Genomic DNA, 17580 nt, shown 5'->3' on the forward strand with positions numbered 1-17580 from the left:
CTTCTTTAAATAAAGACTTGCGAATATGCATAGAAATGTCATGAATGCATTATTTATATATGCGCGACAGGTGTTGTTTTATTAATTATTTATTGCTAAGAAATCTAATTACTTTTTTTCAAAAATATCTCATTTTTTTAATTCGCTTCAGCCGTGAGTTTAGTGTTATACCAAACAAGATTTTTATTAACAGTGTTATTTTTTTTTACAAAAAACTTAAATTTATATCGCCTAACAATAACAGCTATTTTGTAAAGATAAAACTTCAGTAATGGGCTATTTTCCATGTGACCAACAAAATTTGTCTGATTGCTATGAAGAACAGTTAGACAATTGAGAAACAACAGACCAAATGCTATTAAGAAAAAATTTAAGTAAAAACTAACTATCGGCTGCCCACAGCTTAAATGTGCGATCGAAAGAAGTTGTTGCGATATACTGAGAATTCGGAGATATATCCACAGCAATTACTTTATTGTCATGGCCTTGAAGAGTCTTCAATGGTTGCCACGTCTTGTTAGACCAGATCTTAGTCGTCGAATCATAGGAGCATGTTACCAGAAAGCTGCCACCATCCTGCTGATATTTAACATCCGAAATTAGATTAGTATGCGCGGGTATGGTATAGATGGGCTGCCGACGGCGCAAGTCCCAAATTTTGCAAGTATTATCTTGCGAGCCTGTGGCAATGTGAAAGCCATTCGGTGAAAAGTCTACGCCAAAAATGGCACCAAGGTGTCCTTCAAGAAACATAATGCACCTTCCGGTGCGAAGATCCCATACGCGCCCGAACGCATCTAGCCCACCAGTTACAATAACACTGCCATCGTTTTGATAACTTAGACAATGCACAGGTTTGGCGTGCCCTTCCTGATGGAGCACCTCGGTTTTTTGTTCTAGATCCCATAGTCGCCACGAGGAGTCATAGCACGCAGTTGCCAGAAATCGACCTGAAGGATGAAAGGCTACTTTAGAGACGCGATGCGGCATATGTCCAGTGATATCAGCTATAGATTCCTCGTTGTTAAAACCCCATAGCTTGACAATGCCATCATGTCCGCCCGAGGCCATTGCTACTACATTCTGCTCATCTTGCGTCACACCAGGACGCAGGGCAACTCCGCCCACATAGCTGCCATGACCACGAAGTGTTTGTTTGAGCTCACAATTAGGCACACTCCATAACTTACACAGACCCGACCAAGAGCCAGTTAGGAGTAACGCAGAGTCATCGCTGAAGGCAGCACTGCTTACTGGCCGAGTGTCTCCAACTTGGGAACATAGCGGCGCCAATGACTGAAGCCTTTTCTGCATTTCTACCATGCGGCCAGCGCGTGTCGCACTCGGCACTTCAAGTGCGGCCCGTGCGCGTTCCAGACGATCTCGTGCACGAGGCAACGAGTAGCTGGCAAGCCAAAGCCGTGCCACACGCAGCGTTTCCGGGCCTTCGTGATACCAGGTTGCCTCCTGTTCTTTTTGCTGTAGTTTGCGCTCCTCCTCTTCAGTTTGCTTCTGTTTTATGGCATTCTCACCGAGACTTGCAAGCAGCTCCTTAAGACGGCGGCGACGCTCTGCGGGTCCTTCACCAAAAAAGCAAATCGGTTCATTTAGCTGGCGCAAATTACGCTTTATCTCGGCGTCATCTGTTGAAACGTTAATTTGTCGTGCACGCTTCTTGCGCTCAAATTCCTCGAGGAGCGCCACTTTGTCCCTTTCCATTTCGCCTTCGAGATCGAAGTAGTCATCGTCGATCTTGTTTGCGAGCGTCGTAGCAGTTGGTGGGGGCAGACCACTTTTTGTATTACTTTTTTTATTACATTCCTCATAGTCTTCGTCAGAATCAATATCTTCCAACTGGCCCGGAGTCGTTGATGCTGCCGGCATTATTGTTGTTGCAGACGCGGCAGCCGCGGCCTGACGTTTTTGCTCTTGCTCTTCAAGCGAGCCATAGTGCAATGTGCGCTGTCGTTTGATATACTGTATATCGTCGTCATCTGACATTATAAGAATTAATTTTAAACTAAAAGTCCGCCAAAAGTAATCAACATAAACTTATGCAGAAAACGTTTTGCCAAACGTTTAGTGCTGGGTAACACCAAACACAAACTTAATCGAGCAGTGTGAAGAAAATTCAGAAATGTAAAAATACCAGAAATGTCAGTTGTAAATACCATACACGTATACACGCATATACTATGTAAATTCACTAAAGAATAAAACCCCAACTTATGTACATATGTATGTAGTTCCTCAAACATTTATTTGATTGCTTACATAAGTATGTACCTATGCATTTACATGTACATACGTATGCATAGGGTCAACAATTTTTCATTTTACTATTACCTTAATTTTTATTTTGTAGATTCCAAATTTATTACAAAAGACGACTACATAAGTATGTACAATAATTCAGTCTTTACAAACATACTGTGTGTGAAGAAAATTAGCTAAATAAATATGTAGACAAAAAATATATCGGATATGCGAATAAACTAAAGGCGTTGTATTAGTTTACATATTGCCATTTCTTTCATTAAAAATTACACTAAAACATACTGTTGAATTTATTTTATAACACCGCATCTTATTGTATCCGTCCGATGGGCTTTAACACTCCGCTTTGCAACACTTGCTTTTAGCAAACAGTATATTTTCTATTGCGCTTTGGTATCATTCGCATTCGTGTTGTATTTCACAAGTAGCTACATTTTCAGATTGGGAAAATTGTTCGAGTCCTACTTAAAATTGTTTTTGTAAAACTAAATACATATTAAAATTATTACAGAGAGTATGCCAGCAAGGAGAAGAACTGCAGCGGCGTCAACCAGTCCACGGAGCGACGATCCACAATATCAGTTGAAAAGACAAAAAAATAATGAAGTACGTTTGTATGTTAGTTATTGGAGCTTTACAAAAACCAAACACTGTCAGTCTATATGTATTTACAAAAGTAGGTGCTTAAAATAGCATAATAGCGGAAGTTGTTGCAATGCGCTAAATGTATATTTATGTACATATCTTCGTCTAATCAAATCCACAGGCAGTTCAACGCACCCGGGAAAAGACGAGGAAGTCTGCCGAAGAACGCAAAAAACGTATTGAAGAGCTAAAGATGGAGAACATAAAGCTGAAAGCTAAAATACAGCAGCAGGAGTCGAATATATCTATGCTGAGAAGCTTGATCATAAAGGGCGTAAAAACTGGAGATCAAGATCGTGTAATTCACGAGATACTTCAAGGCTCGTCTGATGACGATGAAGACGAGCAAAATGACTTAACGACGAGTTGATTTTAATTTATATTTTACTCATAGGGTTATTTTAGAAATATATTTAATACATATGCAAATACATATGTACATACATGTGCATGTGTGCTTGTCCGTGTTTACTTCTTACCGTCATAGACGTCCAGTTTTTCCATGTGCAATGAAAAAACTTCATCCATTTTAATAAACGATGAAAGAATTATACAGCCCAACTATATATGTATGTATATATTTTTTTTGCTTGACCAGCTACGTCTATGGCATTTGTTATGGCAAGTCTCCTTCAGCGCCACCTGCTCTTCTTGCTCGTCGTTGATTTTGTTACTTCCGCGTTCTCGTTCTTACTGCCTAGCATTGATTTATTACACTTTCCCAACGGTTGCACGCAGACACAATTTAACTGTAAATATTAGCAAATGTGGCAACATTGAAACATTGCCCTTTTTTAATTTAGCAATTAATGGTTCGTTTTAGAGATCGTAGCACCAAGCTGTTTTTTAATGAATTAGTCTGAGAAAATTAAACGTCACATGCACGTAACTTATTTTAGTAAACAAAGTGCGCTCTCCCTACCTCCTTGCGACGACAGTGCTAGTGTTGGAAAATATTCAAAATCCGACGAAAAACGGGCGCGAGTAGGTTTAAGTATTTGAAATTACTTTCAAATATCCACCAACAAGAATTCCAAATCAGTCCCAGATATTTAAAAAAAAATGTAACAAAATTTTTCCATTTTATAATGCTGCTGCCATTAAAGAATTTTGAATTCAAACCACCCATAAAACCAAATATATATCTATTAAAGCGTCAAATAGCCAAGAATGGAACGAAAACACAAACGCTGTTGCTTCAAGCGTTCCGGTTCCATTTGCATGATACGTGAAATCAGCTCAATTTCCAGCGCTAGTACGGATGTTGGCATCGAAAGCTCCAAGGCAAAGGTTAGTGCTGGAAGCTTATTGGGGTTAGAACCACTGCCAAAATCTAGTAAAAGTTCGTTTAAAGCAAGACCCAATTTCATTACATCAAACTTAGTATATGGATCAAAAGAGGATGACATAAGTACAAGCGAAGAGAAAACATTACCGAAAAGATTTTGTTGGCTAATGACAAGCATGCAAGGTCTGCTGCATGGATCCATGGACCGCAAAGAACGCAGGACATTAAAGGACCAACGGGCGTTAAATAAAAAACGGAAACGCAAAGCTGGTGGGGTTGTAGGTACAGACATACCATTAGAAAAAGAAGATGTACGCAAGTTAATCCGGCTTTATTGCAAACACGACAATCTTTACAATCCCAAGAACACTTACTACGGTAACAAGGAATTTGACGAGGATTGCTATAACGACATTTCGCGGTCTTTTCCCAACTTTACCAGCAATGATTTGCGTTTATATTTGGAAGAGTTACGCAGTCTATTCGAACGCGAATATACTATTATTGAGAGCGCCCGGCGCAATTACGGTGAAATTATGACGCCTTCTATACCTTTCTACAGCGAGTTTCTCTTCCTTGTGCCACATTTGACCATCGATTTTGATAAGAGCAAGACAAGAAGCTCATGTTCCTTGCCCCCTAATTCTGATAGTGAATTAAGCAACAACCAGAAGCAATCGTCCACTAGTATTTTGAGAAGCAACGCTGACGTCGCTGTATCATTCGACTCTCAAATGGAAGTCGAAGAAACTCTCAACCGTCAATTTAGGAACTATTCCGGCAGCTCTATAAGTGAAGTTTTAGAAAGTGGGCCACTTATATTTGTAAATGCCGCCCCACCAGCCTGCCCACCATGTCCGTCAACACCACAGCCGAATCGCCCAAAGCAAGTTGAACAAAAGCAAAAGGATTCATGTCCATGTCAAGCTCCACCTGAGTCTGAACAGCAAAAACTGCAGCAAGAGCCACAAGCTAAAGCACAAGTTAAAACATCACAAGCTAAAGATCCACCTGCTCCACTGCTTCAAATTTCACATCCTGTTTGTCATCAATCAACCCAGCCGACTATTTGCAATCAATTGGGACTAAGGCCGTTCTACTCGGTTGAGGCTCAGTCAAACTGCTTTCCTGCCAATCGTGTAAATACCAAAAGTTCACAACCAAACTGCACCACCTCCCAGCAATCTACTAGACAAGTTGCAAAACCTGGACAAACTGTTTGCCCAGATTGGGAGGCTGCAAAGTCTCAATCAAACTCGCTACCCCAACAACAATTGCCACTCGAGTCTACGACAAACGGAGCACAAGTGCAAATGCTTTGTGATATGATTCGTACCGAACTTTTAAATGCTCCAGACTTTATATACTTTGATGCAAAGTGGCGTATCATAGAGATTCTGCGCGAAGTGCACAAGCGCCAAATAGTCCATCTAAAGACCACCCCAACGCAACAAAAAAATGGACAAATGTATTCTCCGTGTCAAAGGCAATCTAAATTTGCTGGTCCGAAGGTTTTGCGGCTTAGAGGCGAGAATACCAACTGCACAAATGGAGTAAAACCTAGCATATGCCCTTACTGCCGCAGACATTAGCTGCTGGCTAAGTCAGCATCACAATGTACATAAAATATTCTTCAATTTTTAAATAATTATTTTTTGTACATACCTGTATTATCCAACCTGACGTTGGGAGATGGTTGATTCAGTTCAAATGGCCTTACCTTAACCAAATTATAAAATAAAATTCACATAGTCCAGCAAATTGCTCCATATTTTCGTGCCCGATGGCCTTCGCGAGATAATACAGATAAGAACAGTACCCTGCTGCTTGCTTATCACTTTTATTCACATAAATTCACATGTCTGAATATACTACATATGTACATGCATTTATCAGTCTGAATACAAATATTGTAGAATATGGACGCACTCTTGAATGGATCTAAATTGCTAGGGCATTGGCCAAGCATATTAGGAGGTCTTATTATCGGTCTAATTATTAAATACTTTACATTCTTGCGAACCAAAAAATTACGGAGCTCAAAAAAATTGCCAGTAGATGGAAAAGAACAAATACAAGGTAATATATACATAACAAATTGTTTAGCTATAGACCTATCATTAAATTTAAAATATGTATATTTTGAAGGTCTTTCCAACAAGAGCAGTACTGAATACAAAAAAAACTATTGGAAACCAGCCTTAGCAGAAAAACCATTCGTACCCTTTGTACCAGGAAATGATCTTAATCCTAACGGAGCGCGACATTTTTATGAACTTGTACGTGGAAGACGTAGTATTCGTACTTTCAATGCACTAAAAAAGCCACCAATTTCCACAATCGAAAACTGCATTCGTGCCGCAGGAACGGCGCCTAGTGGCGCACACACAGAGCCCTGGACATTTTGTGTCGTGGAAGATCCTTCAATTAAGAGTGCCGTACGCGAGATCGTTGAGCACGAGGAATATATTAACTATACCAAACGAATGCATGCACAGTGGGTTGCAGACTTACGGCCGTTGCAAACAAACGCAGTCAAGAAATATATCACCGATGCGCCGTATTTGATAATAATATTGAAGCAAACACACGGTACCACTGATGATGGGCGAAAAAAACAACATTATTATAATGAAATATCAACTTCAATTGCAACGGGAATCCTATTGTGTGCTCTACAGGCTGCCGGCCTGTGTTCCTTAGTTACAACACCATTAAATTGTGGCACAGCTTTGCGGCGTTTGCTTAATCGACCAGACAACGAAAAGTTACTTATATTACTAGCAGTGGGTTATGCAGTAAAAAACTGTGAAGTGCCCGATCTTGTGCGCAAGCCATTAGACGATATAATGATAAAATATTAAAAATTCTACTGACTAAAAATTTTCAGTTGCAAATATGTTTATATTGCGAACAAAAATAACGGTATAATGCGCTCAATCAATTAGTGGTAAGCAAATACGATATGGGTGGCCTGACGTAGATTCAAATTGCCAATGGTTTTGGAACCCTTCGTCCTGCAACAAACTTACACAATTTTTTTCTTCTAGAAAAATATCAGTATATTCAAGTATAAAATTAAAATAAAGTAATGAAAGTTATCCTCGCTCCTTCAACTGCTCCGAAATTGTTAACGCGTTGGCGTTTTGGCCCAAGGTTCGGATCACCCACATTTTCAAGTATTTTAAAAACACTGTCATCATTCGTAGTCATCGCAACATTTTTGTAACATATCGATAACATATGCCTATTGATGATTATTCACTTCTCTAGCATTTATAAATAACCTCGATATGAACGGGTCGCGTCGCGTGAATATAGATGAGAAAATACAGTGTTAACAAAGAAAACAAATAAAATTCTGTATTATCAATTTATCCATATTCGTGGGGTTTTTGGCAAAAATATAGTTACAATAGATATTGTCAACTATTAAACTTGTGTAGCAACAATAAGTGGGTACGAATGGGAGCAAAAAAGAATTAACGAAGAGCATTTCACGCATATACATACATACATATGTACGCATGCTTCTGTGTGTGTACGAAGTAGAAAGCGGCGGTAAAAACTTGTTCGAATGTAACAAATAATGATTATTAAAGAAGAGTTAAAAAGCGAAACATAAATGTAGTATTATAAGCAAAAAGTACAGTGCACAAAATACAATTTGTTTAAAAACAATCGAGTGCCGTCAAAAGTAGCAGCAGCTGAAAGTGAGACGAAAAGTGCTTGCCTGTGTATGTATGTGTGTGTGTGTGTTGTATGTAATAAGAAAAACTTATGAAAAGAGTAGTGAGTGCATGCGAAGAGCAAACGCAAAACGGATTTGATGAAGATTGTGATTATTAAAAATGTATTTTAACAAAAGATTGAATAATGTTTAAAGCTTGCTCTGCTTAAAATTTGAATAGTGAACTGTAAGTACTGAAAGCAACATCGATGTGTATATACATATGCATGTACGGCCATACATACATACATATGTGCCCCGCCATTTGCGCATAATTTGTATTTCGATTGGTGATATGTACATACATACATATGTACGAACTTGCAAGCATTATGCATTGTTGGCGTGTGATGTTGCTTTGAGTAAGGTTTTTTTTTGTTTTTTTTTTTTTTGCAGTAAAATATTTATTTGCACAGCAAGCCTAGAGTGTAACTCTTTTTTATAGGGATTTGCTTTGGCTTAACGAAAAACTGTACCATATTGCTGACACAGCAAAATCCAAACAAGACTAAGCCAATTGGTGTGGGTTCTCTCTTTCTCTACATACAGATCATCATGCTTACGATTATACTATGATCAATAAAAAATCATTAGAATTACCGACTACCTTAAATATTTGATACTGTGGTATAGAACGTGCTTTTCAAATGAGTCGCCATCATAAGCAACAGCAACAGCGGCGTCGTGACCAGTGCGAAATTGTAAGCAATAGCACGAGTGGCAGCAGCGGCTGCGGAGGAGAAAGTGGTATAAATATGTCCACAAAACGCAACGCTGCTCCGCTTGGGAACGATGAAGTGCAGCGTCAGCAGCAACACCAGCATTTAAATGGCCATCAACATGTATTCAATGGAAATGGCGCGGCTGCGGGAAGCAAGCGGAGACGGCCGAGTACACCGCCAGCAACCACAAATATAAACCATGTTGGTGGGGTCGCAAAAAAAATTAAACTAAAGCAGCAGCATGGAGGGAACATTGGTGGCAGCGGCGCTGCCATTGCAAACGCCCGTGAAACAGCTTCGTCCAGCACACGGACTAACTACAACAACAACAAGCATGTAAAAAATAACAACAACAATATCAAAGTGACCACGGCCAATGGCCAATACACAAGGAAGCAACAAACAAACAACGAGGTGCCCAGCTCAACAACAAATTTCACATACCGTGATACTTTATCTCCAACTTCGCCCTCACTGCCGGCAAATGTCGATGTTGTCTGTATTTCTGACGCTGAGAGCATCGGGGATGATCTAGAACCAACAGAACATATAGTAGACAGCGACTTGGAAACAAATGAGGAGATGCCAACAAGCAGTAAGCCTGCAACGGCTCATAGCACTGCAATAACAGCAGCTTCCACACCAGGCTACACCGTGCCAACAAGCAACAGCGCGCCGCTGGATCTGGAGAATGAGGCGCATCAACGGGATCTGGAGAGTGTAACCGACTTACGATCATATGGTGAGCTTATCATGTTATTTTTCAGCAATTAGTAATTTGAATGTCGATTTTGAAAAACGGCGGATACCTTCGTGAGCATATTGAATCAGGCCGCAAACCTCCACATTCTCCATCTCTAACATAAGGTTTTACTTGAATCCATGTCGTCAATAACAGGCGCTGATTCACATTTTCTATATAAAAGAAACTAAAGCTAAAAGTGGTGCACATACTTTTACTCTCTTGACATACCTCTGGGAGCAAAATTTGGTGTCTCTAGCACTTATAGTCTATTAGATCTAGGTGTTCATATGGACGGGCAAACAGACAGGCGGCCAAGTCATGCTAATCAAAAATATATATACTTTGTGGTATCTGCTACGTCTCTTCCTTCCTGTTACAATTTCACTTTGCACAAACTGAATATACTCTTGAAGTTTTAAAAATGTTCGTCCTTCCCCCACTCCCCCGCAATACACATAGGTACAGAGTACATATTTATAATCGGGGCTCCCGACAATAGCAAAATGTTTTTATTTGAGCATTCCATCCTTCTTTTATAAATCCATGATGACCAGGGAAGATTACAGACTTACAAAGATGCTTTAAAGTAGAAGCAATTATTTAATTATAATAAGTTGGACATATCAGCAGTTCAATATGTTTGACTTACAACCCTTTTTATGGAGTGGAATAATAACGGATTTTTGGGAAATACAAGTTAATATCCTCTGATGTGTTTAAGTTTCACATGTCCATGGCAAAACATTATCTTTGGCTTCATAAGCATTTCTTCAAAACAAAAAGTTTAATTTAAATTGGATAGAGTAATATAAGAATATATTTTGTAACTTTTTCTAACTTTGGTTGTTGATATTTATAAAATAATATGTTTTTCTGTTTTTCTCACAGTTAAATTGTATAGCGATGAGCGAGTGAGCTTGAATGATTTTAAAATTATTCGTGTTCTTGGAACGGGAGGTACGTATTCAATTTAATATTCCCTTCATGGCTTAGTTATTACAATTGTTGTTCGATTTATTCTGATTTCAGCTTATGGACGCGTTTTTCTAGTGCGTAAATTAACTCGCCACGATGCAGGCCGATTATACGCCATGAAAGTACTGAACAAGATCACAGTTGTTCAAAAACGCAAGACGGCTGAGCATACAAAAACCGAACGGGTGGTAAGTGCAAAAATTAAGTTAAGTTAATCGTGGTAACGAGTGCGGCTTTACTTATTTTCGATCTCCACAACTCATTCAATGAATCAAATACCAAAGATGACTCTGTATTTTGGACTGCATTTATACTTGTATACACAGATATTTTGAAATACAGTAGCTATGAAAATACTTAGAAGTTTCAAAGCCTTTTCATTAATTTGTAAATTTTCCAACTGCACTAGAAAATTTCGATAATGCATTTAAAAAGTCTACTAGATAAAAAAAAATGTTTTCACGTTTAAAAAAAAGGCAAATGAAATGAAATTTGAAGTTGCAATGATACATCTTTCGCTTTACAGGTGCTGGAAGCGGTACAGCGCAGTCCGTTTCTGGTTGGTTTACACTACGCCTTTCAGTCGTCTTCAAAATTGTACCTAGTGCTTGGTAAGTACAGACTTTCTTCAAACAAACTCAAAATTTGTATGCCATTCTATACGAATATGTTTCCTTGAACAATAACCTTTATGCTAATATTCGCAAGAATTGCTGTGAATTATATTTTTCATTTATTGTTACAGACTTTGCCAATGGTGGCGAGTTGTTCACACATCTTTACAATGCGGAGCGTTTTGAAGAGCCACGTGTGCGCGTTTACATTGCCGAAGTCGTACTGGCATTGGAGCAATTGCATCAACTTGGCATAATATACCGCGATATTAAATTGGAGAACATTTTGTTAGACGGTGACGGTCATATAGTTTTATCTGACTTTGGTCTATCAAAAATTTTGACAGCCGAAAACGAGTACCGTGCCCACAGTTTCTGTGGCACTCTGGAGTACATGGCGCCAGGTGACAAACTAACTTGGTTTATCGCATATACTTATTCAAGAATAGTATCTTTAATAAATATATCATCAATCTAAAAGATCTGATATTACGCATGTTGTCTAATTACTAAGTACATTATATGATTTTGATGTACATATATATATATATATATTATAGAAATCATTCGGACTGGACCCCCAGGCCACGATAGCGCCGTCGATTGGTGGTCTGTTGGCGTTTTAACATTTGAGCTACTAACGGGTGCCTCACCGTTTGCAACGTCAGATGGACAGAGTCAGCAGTCGGAGATATCGCGTCGCATTCAAAAAGAACAGCCTCTTATACCTTCTTCCTTTAGTACAAGCGCGCGTGACTTCGTACTCAAAATGTTGGAGAAAAACCCTAAGCGCCGTTTGGGCGGTAATCATCGTGATGCCAGCGAGATCAAAGATCATCCATTCTTTCGAGGCATCAACTGGCAAGAGCTTCGTGCCAAGCGTCGTACTGCTCCATTTCAGCCATCTCTGGCCTCGGAAGATGATGTACAGTATTTCAGTTACGAGTTTACTGAGCAGCTTCCAGAGGATCCCGAGTGCGATGCGCCGCCCAGCCATATTCAACTTTTTCGTGGCTACACATATGTTGCGCCCGAGCATTTGGAGCAGATGCGACGAGACAATCGTTGCAATATTGAATATTGCAATCAAGGACTGCAGGTGCGTAATACAAAATCTTGTGAAATGTGTAAAATTGAACAATATGTACTTGCAGAACATACCAACACGACCCGATGATCTGGAGCTGGGAAGCCGTAAGGCATTTGGCGCATTCGGAACATGTCACATTGTGGTAGACAACAATATAGACACTATATTCTTGGCCAAAGTGATACCACTGTCCAAGTTTCGCGCTTCTGAGGTTGATGCGCTTACCTCCTGCGCCATGGATAAGAACAACCACAAGAACATTGTAAACTACATTGAAACGTTTCGCGATAAATGCGAGGTTTGGATTATTACGGAAAACTTGAGCGGGGACGAGCTCGCAGTACGTTTGCAACATACCAAGCTCGATGAGCAAAGCTGCCGTGAGATCTTTGGGCAGCTGGTATCAGCCGTGCGTCATATACATGCCAAACATTTCATACATGGGGACCTGAAGCCTGAAAATGTGATGTTTGTGAATTGCGAGGAGAATAACAATAGTGTGAAATTAGTTGACTTTGGCAATGCCTGGTAAGTGTTCGGCCTATAAACCAAACTTAAAAGATGCTGAAACATTTTAAAACTTTATAGCTACAACTATGGATTCGAAAGTTGGCAGGATAAACCTCGATACACCTTAGATTATGCGCCGCCTGAACTGCTTACAGATCCCAACGTCGTCACGTACTCGCCGGCTGTCGACGTGTACTGTCTGGGTGCCACACTCTACACTATGCTGGTGGGTCATGCGCCATTTCGTAATTACCAAGGAGACTGTGATCAGAGCGCCACTGCGCAACACACGCTCCGAAAACGCATGAAGAAAGAGAACTTCAATCAGCGCTCTGAGCGCTGGGTAAATGCCTCTCCTCAATTTAAACAACTTGTAAAATGGTGCCTAGAACGAAATCCCGCCAATCGCCCGCAGCTCGATGATTTACTTAAGAGTGATTGGCTGCTGCATGGCAATGACTACGATGGAGTTGACTTTATAGCGCCGCCAGACCAGGAGGTAGTTGATTTGAGTGAAGATACTATGGAGCAGCCAATTGACTCGTTGGATACAAATGAAATGGAGGCGCGTGCTATTTGTGTACAGTCACCACAACAGTTGTTACAAGATTTTGAAGAAACTGCGATTTCACCTACAGTCGTCACAACAACAAGAGTTTCTGACGAGTTATTTACAGAGGAGCCCCCGATAATGGTTTCCAGCTCAGAAACTTGGGCAGGAAAAGCACCGAAAGCAGAACCTTCTACACTGGCCGCATTTGAAATCGCTCGAAACGACGAGGCTGATGAACCCTTCATGTTCGAGCTCTTTGATCCTGACTACGAAGGAACATCTGATTTCTATGGTTTTGATGAGCAAATCCCACCACTACGTCTGCCTTCAGAGTATTTTGTGGAGCTGCCTCTACCGCCGTTGCCTATAGATCAACAGCTCCTAAATGGGACCACTCATTTTACCAATGAGAGCAGTGTTACGCAGATGCGATCGGCAGTTGCTACTGTGGCCAGCAAACAAGCGCGCACACGTCAACAGTGTCGAGTGGAACGTCACTTGGTGGCTGCTCAATATACAACAGATATACAAGCAGATACTAAAGAGGGCTTACGTAAGCTAATGCAAGCCCTTCCGCCGCCTTCAGACGAACCGCCGATTAAATATCAACGTTTGGCAACAATACGAAAACCTCGCTCCAGCTACATTTCCCGCCAGCGATACCTTTCTACATCTGACCGTGATCCTCTTTTAGGCTTTTCCAAAACATCCTCATCCTGGCGAAAAACGCGTGCAAGCTGGCGCCACTTTTGCCTGATGCTTAACGGTGTGCAACAGGTGCTCAAGCACCGCTTTAAAAAAGAGCGTCGCGTCTATGCTTCGACTTCAATTAAAAAGGAGCCTATTGATGCAGCTTACGAGCCGCCGCTTATTTTTCCACGTCCACGACTTCCGGTGGTACGAAGAGCCAAACCAGCACCAAAAGTACCTCGGCCACCGACACGTGTCCAACCAGAGAGAGCGCGTGCACTGCGAGCGCGCTATGTCTTTGAATGACGACAGGATGAGATGGGACTGGGATTGCAAACGGTGCAATCGGTGTTGGCGCATGTGGCCACACTGGCGGCGGCGGCCATAAATTGGGTGGGCAAGCACGATCATGCTGAACGTAGCTGACGGCGAACGGTGACATATGACGACATGCATATGCGCCGTGCCGTTTTGCGTCAACTTGGTGGAATACATTTTATCGGGTAGGCTTATTTGCGTAACGAATAGTATATACGCATATGTGCTTAGAAATACTTTAAAGTATCAACAGAAACTCTTTTAGACATATTTCATTTTGAGCAACACCAAAGACAACCAACCCCCTGTCAATAATTTACAAGTTGTTATGTGTATTGTTACAAATAAGTTGAGGCGTCTTTGGTTTCAATAACCAATATATATTTATATTTATATAATATCATCTTCTACATACAGATCATCAATGGTTTAAAGTAGTTATTTATTAGGATAACTGATTTTAAAATTAATGTTTGATTAGTATTTTTTATGAATAATTCTTGTATATATATTTCGGACATTCTAGCAAAACGACCTGTAAATCAGTGATCGCTTTAAAATCGCTTCAATTAATACACTCAATCAAATTACACATCTTAGCAGCATTCTTTTTATTTCTTAACCACTAAACTTTTTAGTCGACATTCAAGTAATCCCAAGTTGATTTTACTTTAGCTGTTGAAAAGCGTGGATTATATTCACAGATAAAAAATACTTTGTTATTTTCCGAAAAAATTATAAAAACTACAAGAAAAAGATTTCAAAAATGTTTTGACTTGTTTAAGTGCAAAATTAGATTTAAGTTGCCTGAACATATTGACAGTCGATAGCCCTAAGTTCTGCTTTATGCTAAGTTAATTTTTAATCAGCTACATACATACTGCTAACAACCATTCGATGCAATGTCTCAACATAGAAAGAACAATTTGAACCGTTCATACCATTTCGTAATTTCACTTGAACCACGTTGTAAGCACTAGAAAATAATACCTATTATTCACTTTGTACGTAATGAACTTACTATTTATCCTAAAGGCCTAGGTATAAATGCACTTCTAAAAGTAGTAACTTCTTTTTTCTAGGACTCGTGTTCATGATTGTGAATATTACTTAATAGAAACAATTTATTGGGGGTATCTACAATGGGTCTGTTACTGTCGTATTAGCTTTTAGTTTACCTCCAACATATTTTCTGATATTATGCCCCTAATTGTATTGGAAAATAAACATAGGATTTATTGGCAAGAAATAAAACAAACAAAGGATTTGGACCTCTCTATGGGCAGTTTACCATTTCAGAAACCTAAAAAGTTAATAGGCGTAATGTAAATACCCTTTATGTTTATTACATATTGTTAATTTACTCTTTATATTTTTGTTGTTTTGTTTAGCAGAAGTAGACGCTTGTTGATTCTGTATGCTTACACAGTGAACTATTTTTATTTTAGGTCCTTTAAGTTGAAAATTGAAAATAAATTTTTACATGAAACTATGAATATTTTTGGTTTTGTTTTATTTGATTTTGTACGTGACCCTCGACAAGCCCCATTGAAAAGACAAACAACATATCTGTAAATCGATGTTCAATATTATTTCCTCTGTAGGAATAACGTAAAAATAAATGTTATAATTTTAGATAAAATAAAGAACATTTATATTAAAGATGCCTTCAAACAAGTTGCCTTAGAAAAAAAGTAAAAGCGGAACTTCAAATGCATAAAATTAGGGAATGACGAATTGTACAACATATTTCATCGTTTTATACACGAGCTCTTTTGTGTATATTGAATGTTAAGCTCAAAATGTGGACGGAAAAACATTAAACAATACAAGACAGTCCCAAACATGATCCCACATGAAGTCAGATTTCAACTTGTATACAATGAGTTTTTAAGAATGTAGGAAAAGCAATTCGTTGTAGCTTTTGAGCTAGACAACACATTTTAGAGCAAATGCTAATCTAAGTGGTTTGTTTGTAAATATTATAGTTTATACATTTATTTATAAGCATGGAACGGCACACGTACATACTAACTACTAAAGGAAAACTAGTCCATGTAAGCCGCAGTCAAGTCGTATTCTTTTAAGTGCGAATAACATATATCGGGGAAGTTGTAAATAAGGAGCTTGAACACAACATTTTGGTTGATCTGTTAATTTTATCATCTACCAAATAAGACACAGATTTGTACAACAAATACAAAATATATTTAATAAATACATCAATTAAATATTATTATTACTTGGCAAAAATAATTTCACAGAATCCGGCCTACAGTTTAAAAGTGTGACACTTGATCTGCCATTGAGTACCATATTCCGTTCTCCCTCCGTTGCTAAAATTGTGGACTCTTAGGGGGGGAATTAAAAAAAATAAAATAAACTCGTCCTTACTCGGACCCAGGAGAATCTGGATGCCAACTTTGGTTATTCTAGCTTTTATAGTTTCTGAGATCCTCGCGTTCATCCAGACGGACGGACAGACGGACGGACATGTCTAGATCGATTTCTCTCGTCATGCTGATCAAGAATATATATACTTTATGGGGTCGGAGATGATTCCTTCTGTATGTTACATACTTTGCACAAACCTAATATACCCTTTTTACCCTACGGGTACAGGGTATAAAAATAATTCATAAACTATGACGTTCAATGGAATATAAATGGTTATCTACGGTTTAACGAAACCAACTTTATTCTATTCCCATTTATTATTCAATAATTGCCCTAAATTATAATATAACATCTTACAATTCCAGATATAAACCTAAGTACGTATGCCTGAAGAAATATGTAAAAAAAATTTTGTTTAAAATCGTCTTTCTAGAAGTGGTGGCGACTTGATGTCTGCAAATATGAGGCCCAATTAGTATACACATATGTATGTAAATATTTCTTGATTAAATACATAAATATTATAAATTGATGTGCGTACTTACACATATTCCTACACGCAGATGAGTTCTGGTCCTTTTCGAATGGAATAGTTGAATTCAGATCCTTTTTATTACAAAATGATCATTAAACTATAAACCACTTTTACAATCACTTGCAAAAAAAAAAAAAAAAAATTTCGGCGCTGCAATTGATTTTAAATCAACCACAGGCACTTGTACACAGTATGTGTACACTTTATAAATCAGACACACCACTTGAAAAAACAAGAGAAAACGCTATAATCGAGCAAGCCCGACAGTGAAATACCCTGTATCCAGGTAAACTTCCGAAACTGAGGTACATGCGCCTCTAGCAGAAGCAAAAGGTTCGCTAATAACTTTTCTTAGAATTGACCGATCCGGATGAAATTTGAAAGAAAAGTAGATAATTTTATGAAAATTGACGAAATTCTGTAGCGGAAAAGGGGGCAAAAATTCCAAAAAAGAAAATAAACTCGTCCTTTCTCGGACCTAGGAGAATCTG

General features: G+C 39.0%; 4 protein-coding genes and 1 long non-coding RNA gene across 6 annotated transcripts; 3 read left to right on the forward strand and 2 right to left on the reverse strand.

The window, feature by feature from the left end:
* Positions 1-168: 168 nt before the first annotated feature.
* On the reverse strand, positions 169-2033 carry LOC115632424 (U4/U6 small nuclear ribonucleoprotein Prp4). The gene has a single exon (XM_030529564.1). It carries the CDS (start codon positions 1999-2001, stop codon positions 382-384), a length of 1620 nt encoding a protein of 539 aa, XP_030385424.1. The 5' UTR covers positions 2002-2033; the 3' UTR covers positions 169-381.
* Positions 2034-2368: 335 nt separating this feature from the next.
* On the reverse strand, positions 2369-5926 carry LOC115633088. The gene is made up of 3 exons (XR_003996320.1): positions 5876-5926; positions 3402-3671; positions 2369-2812 (listed from the first exon to the last, which is right to left on the reverse strand). It is a non-coding gene; the product is annotated as an uncharacterized LOC115633088 (long non-coding RNA).
* LOC115633087 (CCAAT/enhancer-binding protein gamma) lies at positions 2686-3373 on the forward strand. The gene is made up of 3 exons (XM_030530464.1): positions 2686-2729; positions 2789-2883; positions 3044-3373. Exons 2-3 carry the CDS (start codon positions 2794-2796, stop codon positions 3290-3292), a joined length of 339 nt encoding a protein of 112 aa, XP_030386324.1. The 5' UTR covers positions 2686-2729; positions 2789-2793; the 3' UTR covers positions 3293-3373.
* A 171-nt stretch (positions 5927-6097) lies between the features above and the next one.
* Positions 6098-7330, forward strand: LOC115633086 (iodotyrosine deiodinase 1). Its single transcript, XM_030530463.1, has 2 exons — positions 6098-6289; positions 6359-7330. The coding sequence occupies exons 1-2, from the start codon at positions 6130-6132 to the stop codon at positions 7072-7074; spliced, it is 876 nt and encodes a 291-aa protein (XP_030386323.1). The 5' UTR covers positions 6098-6129; the 3' UTR covers positions 7075-7330.
* Positions 7331-7532: 202 nt separating this feature from the next.
* LOC115633085 (chromosomal serine/threonine-protein kinase JIL-1) lies at positions 7533-15653 on the forward strand. 2 transcript variants are annotated; one of them, XM_030530462.1, is made up of 9 exons: positions 7533-7669; positions 8490-9404; positions 10296-10364; positions 10437-10570; positions 10909-10993; positions 11128-11400; positions 11557-12095; positions 12151-12614; positions 12675-15653. In XM_030530462.1, the coding sequence occupies exons 2-9, from the start codon at positions 8588-8590 to the stop codon at positions 14143-14145; spliced, it is 3852 nt and encodes a 1283-aa protein (XP_030386322.1). In that variant the 5' UTR covers positions 7533-7669; positions 8490-8587; the 3' UTR covers positions 14146-15653. The 2 variants fall into 2 exon arrangements, with proteins under 2 accessions (XP_030386322.1, XP_030386320.1); XM_030530460.1 differs by lacking the exon at positions 7533-7669 and adding an exon at positions 7729-7947.
* The last annotated feature ends 1927 nt before the right edge of the window (positions 15654-17580 follow it).

This window comes from Scaptodrosophila lebanonensis, unplaced genomic scaffold (assembly GCF_003285725.1).
Source record: "Scaptodrosophila lebanonensis strain 11010-0011.00,11010-0021.00 unplaced genomic scaffold, SlebRS2 tig00001415-arrow-pilon, whole genome shotgun sequence".
In the NCBI taxonomy this organism is placed as follows: Eukaryota; Metazoa; Arthropoda; class Insecta; order Diptera; family Drosophilidae; genus Scaptodrosophila; species Scaptodrosophila lebanonensis.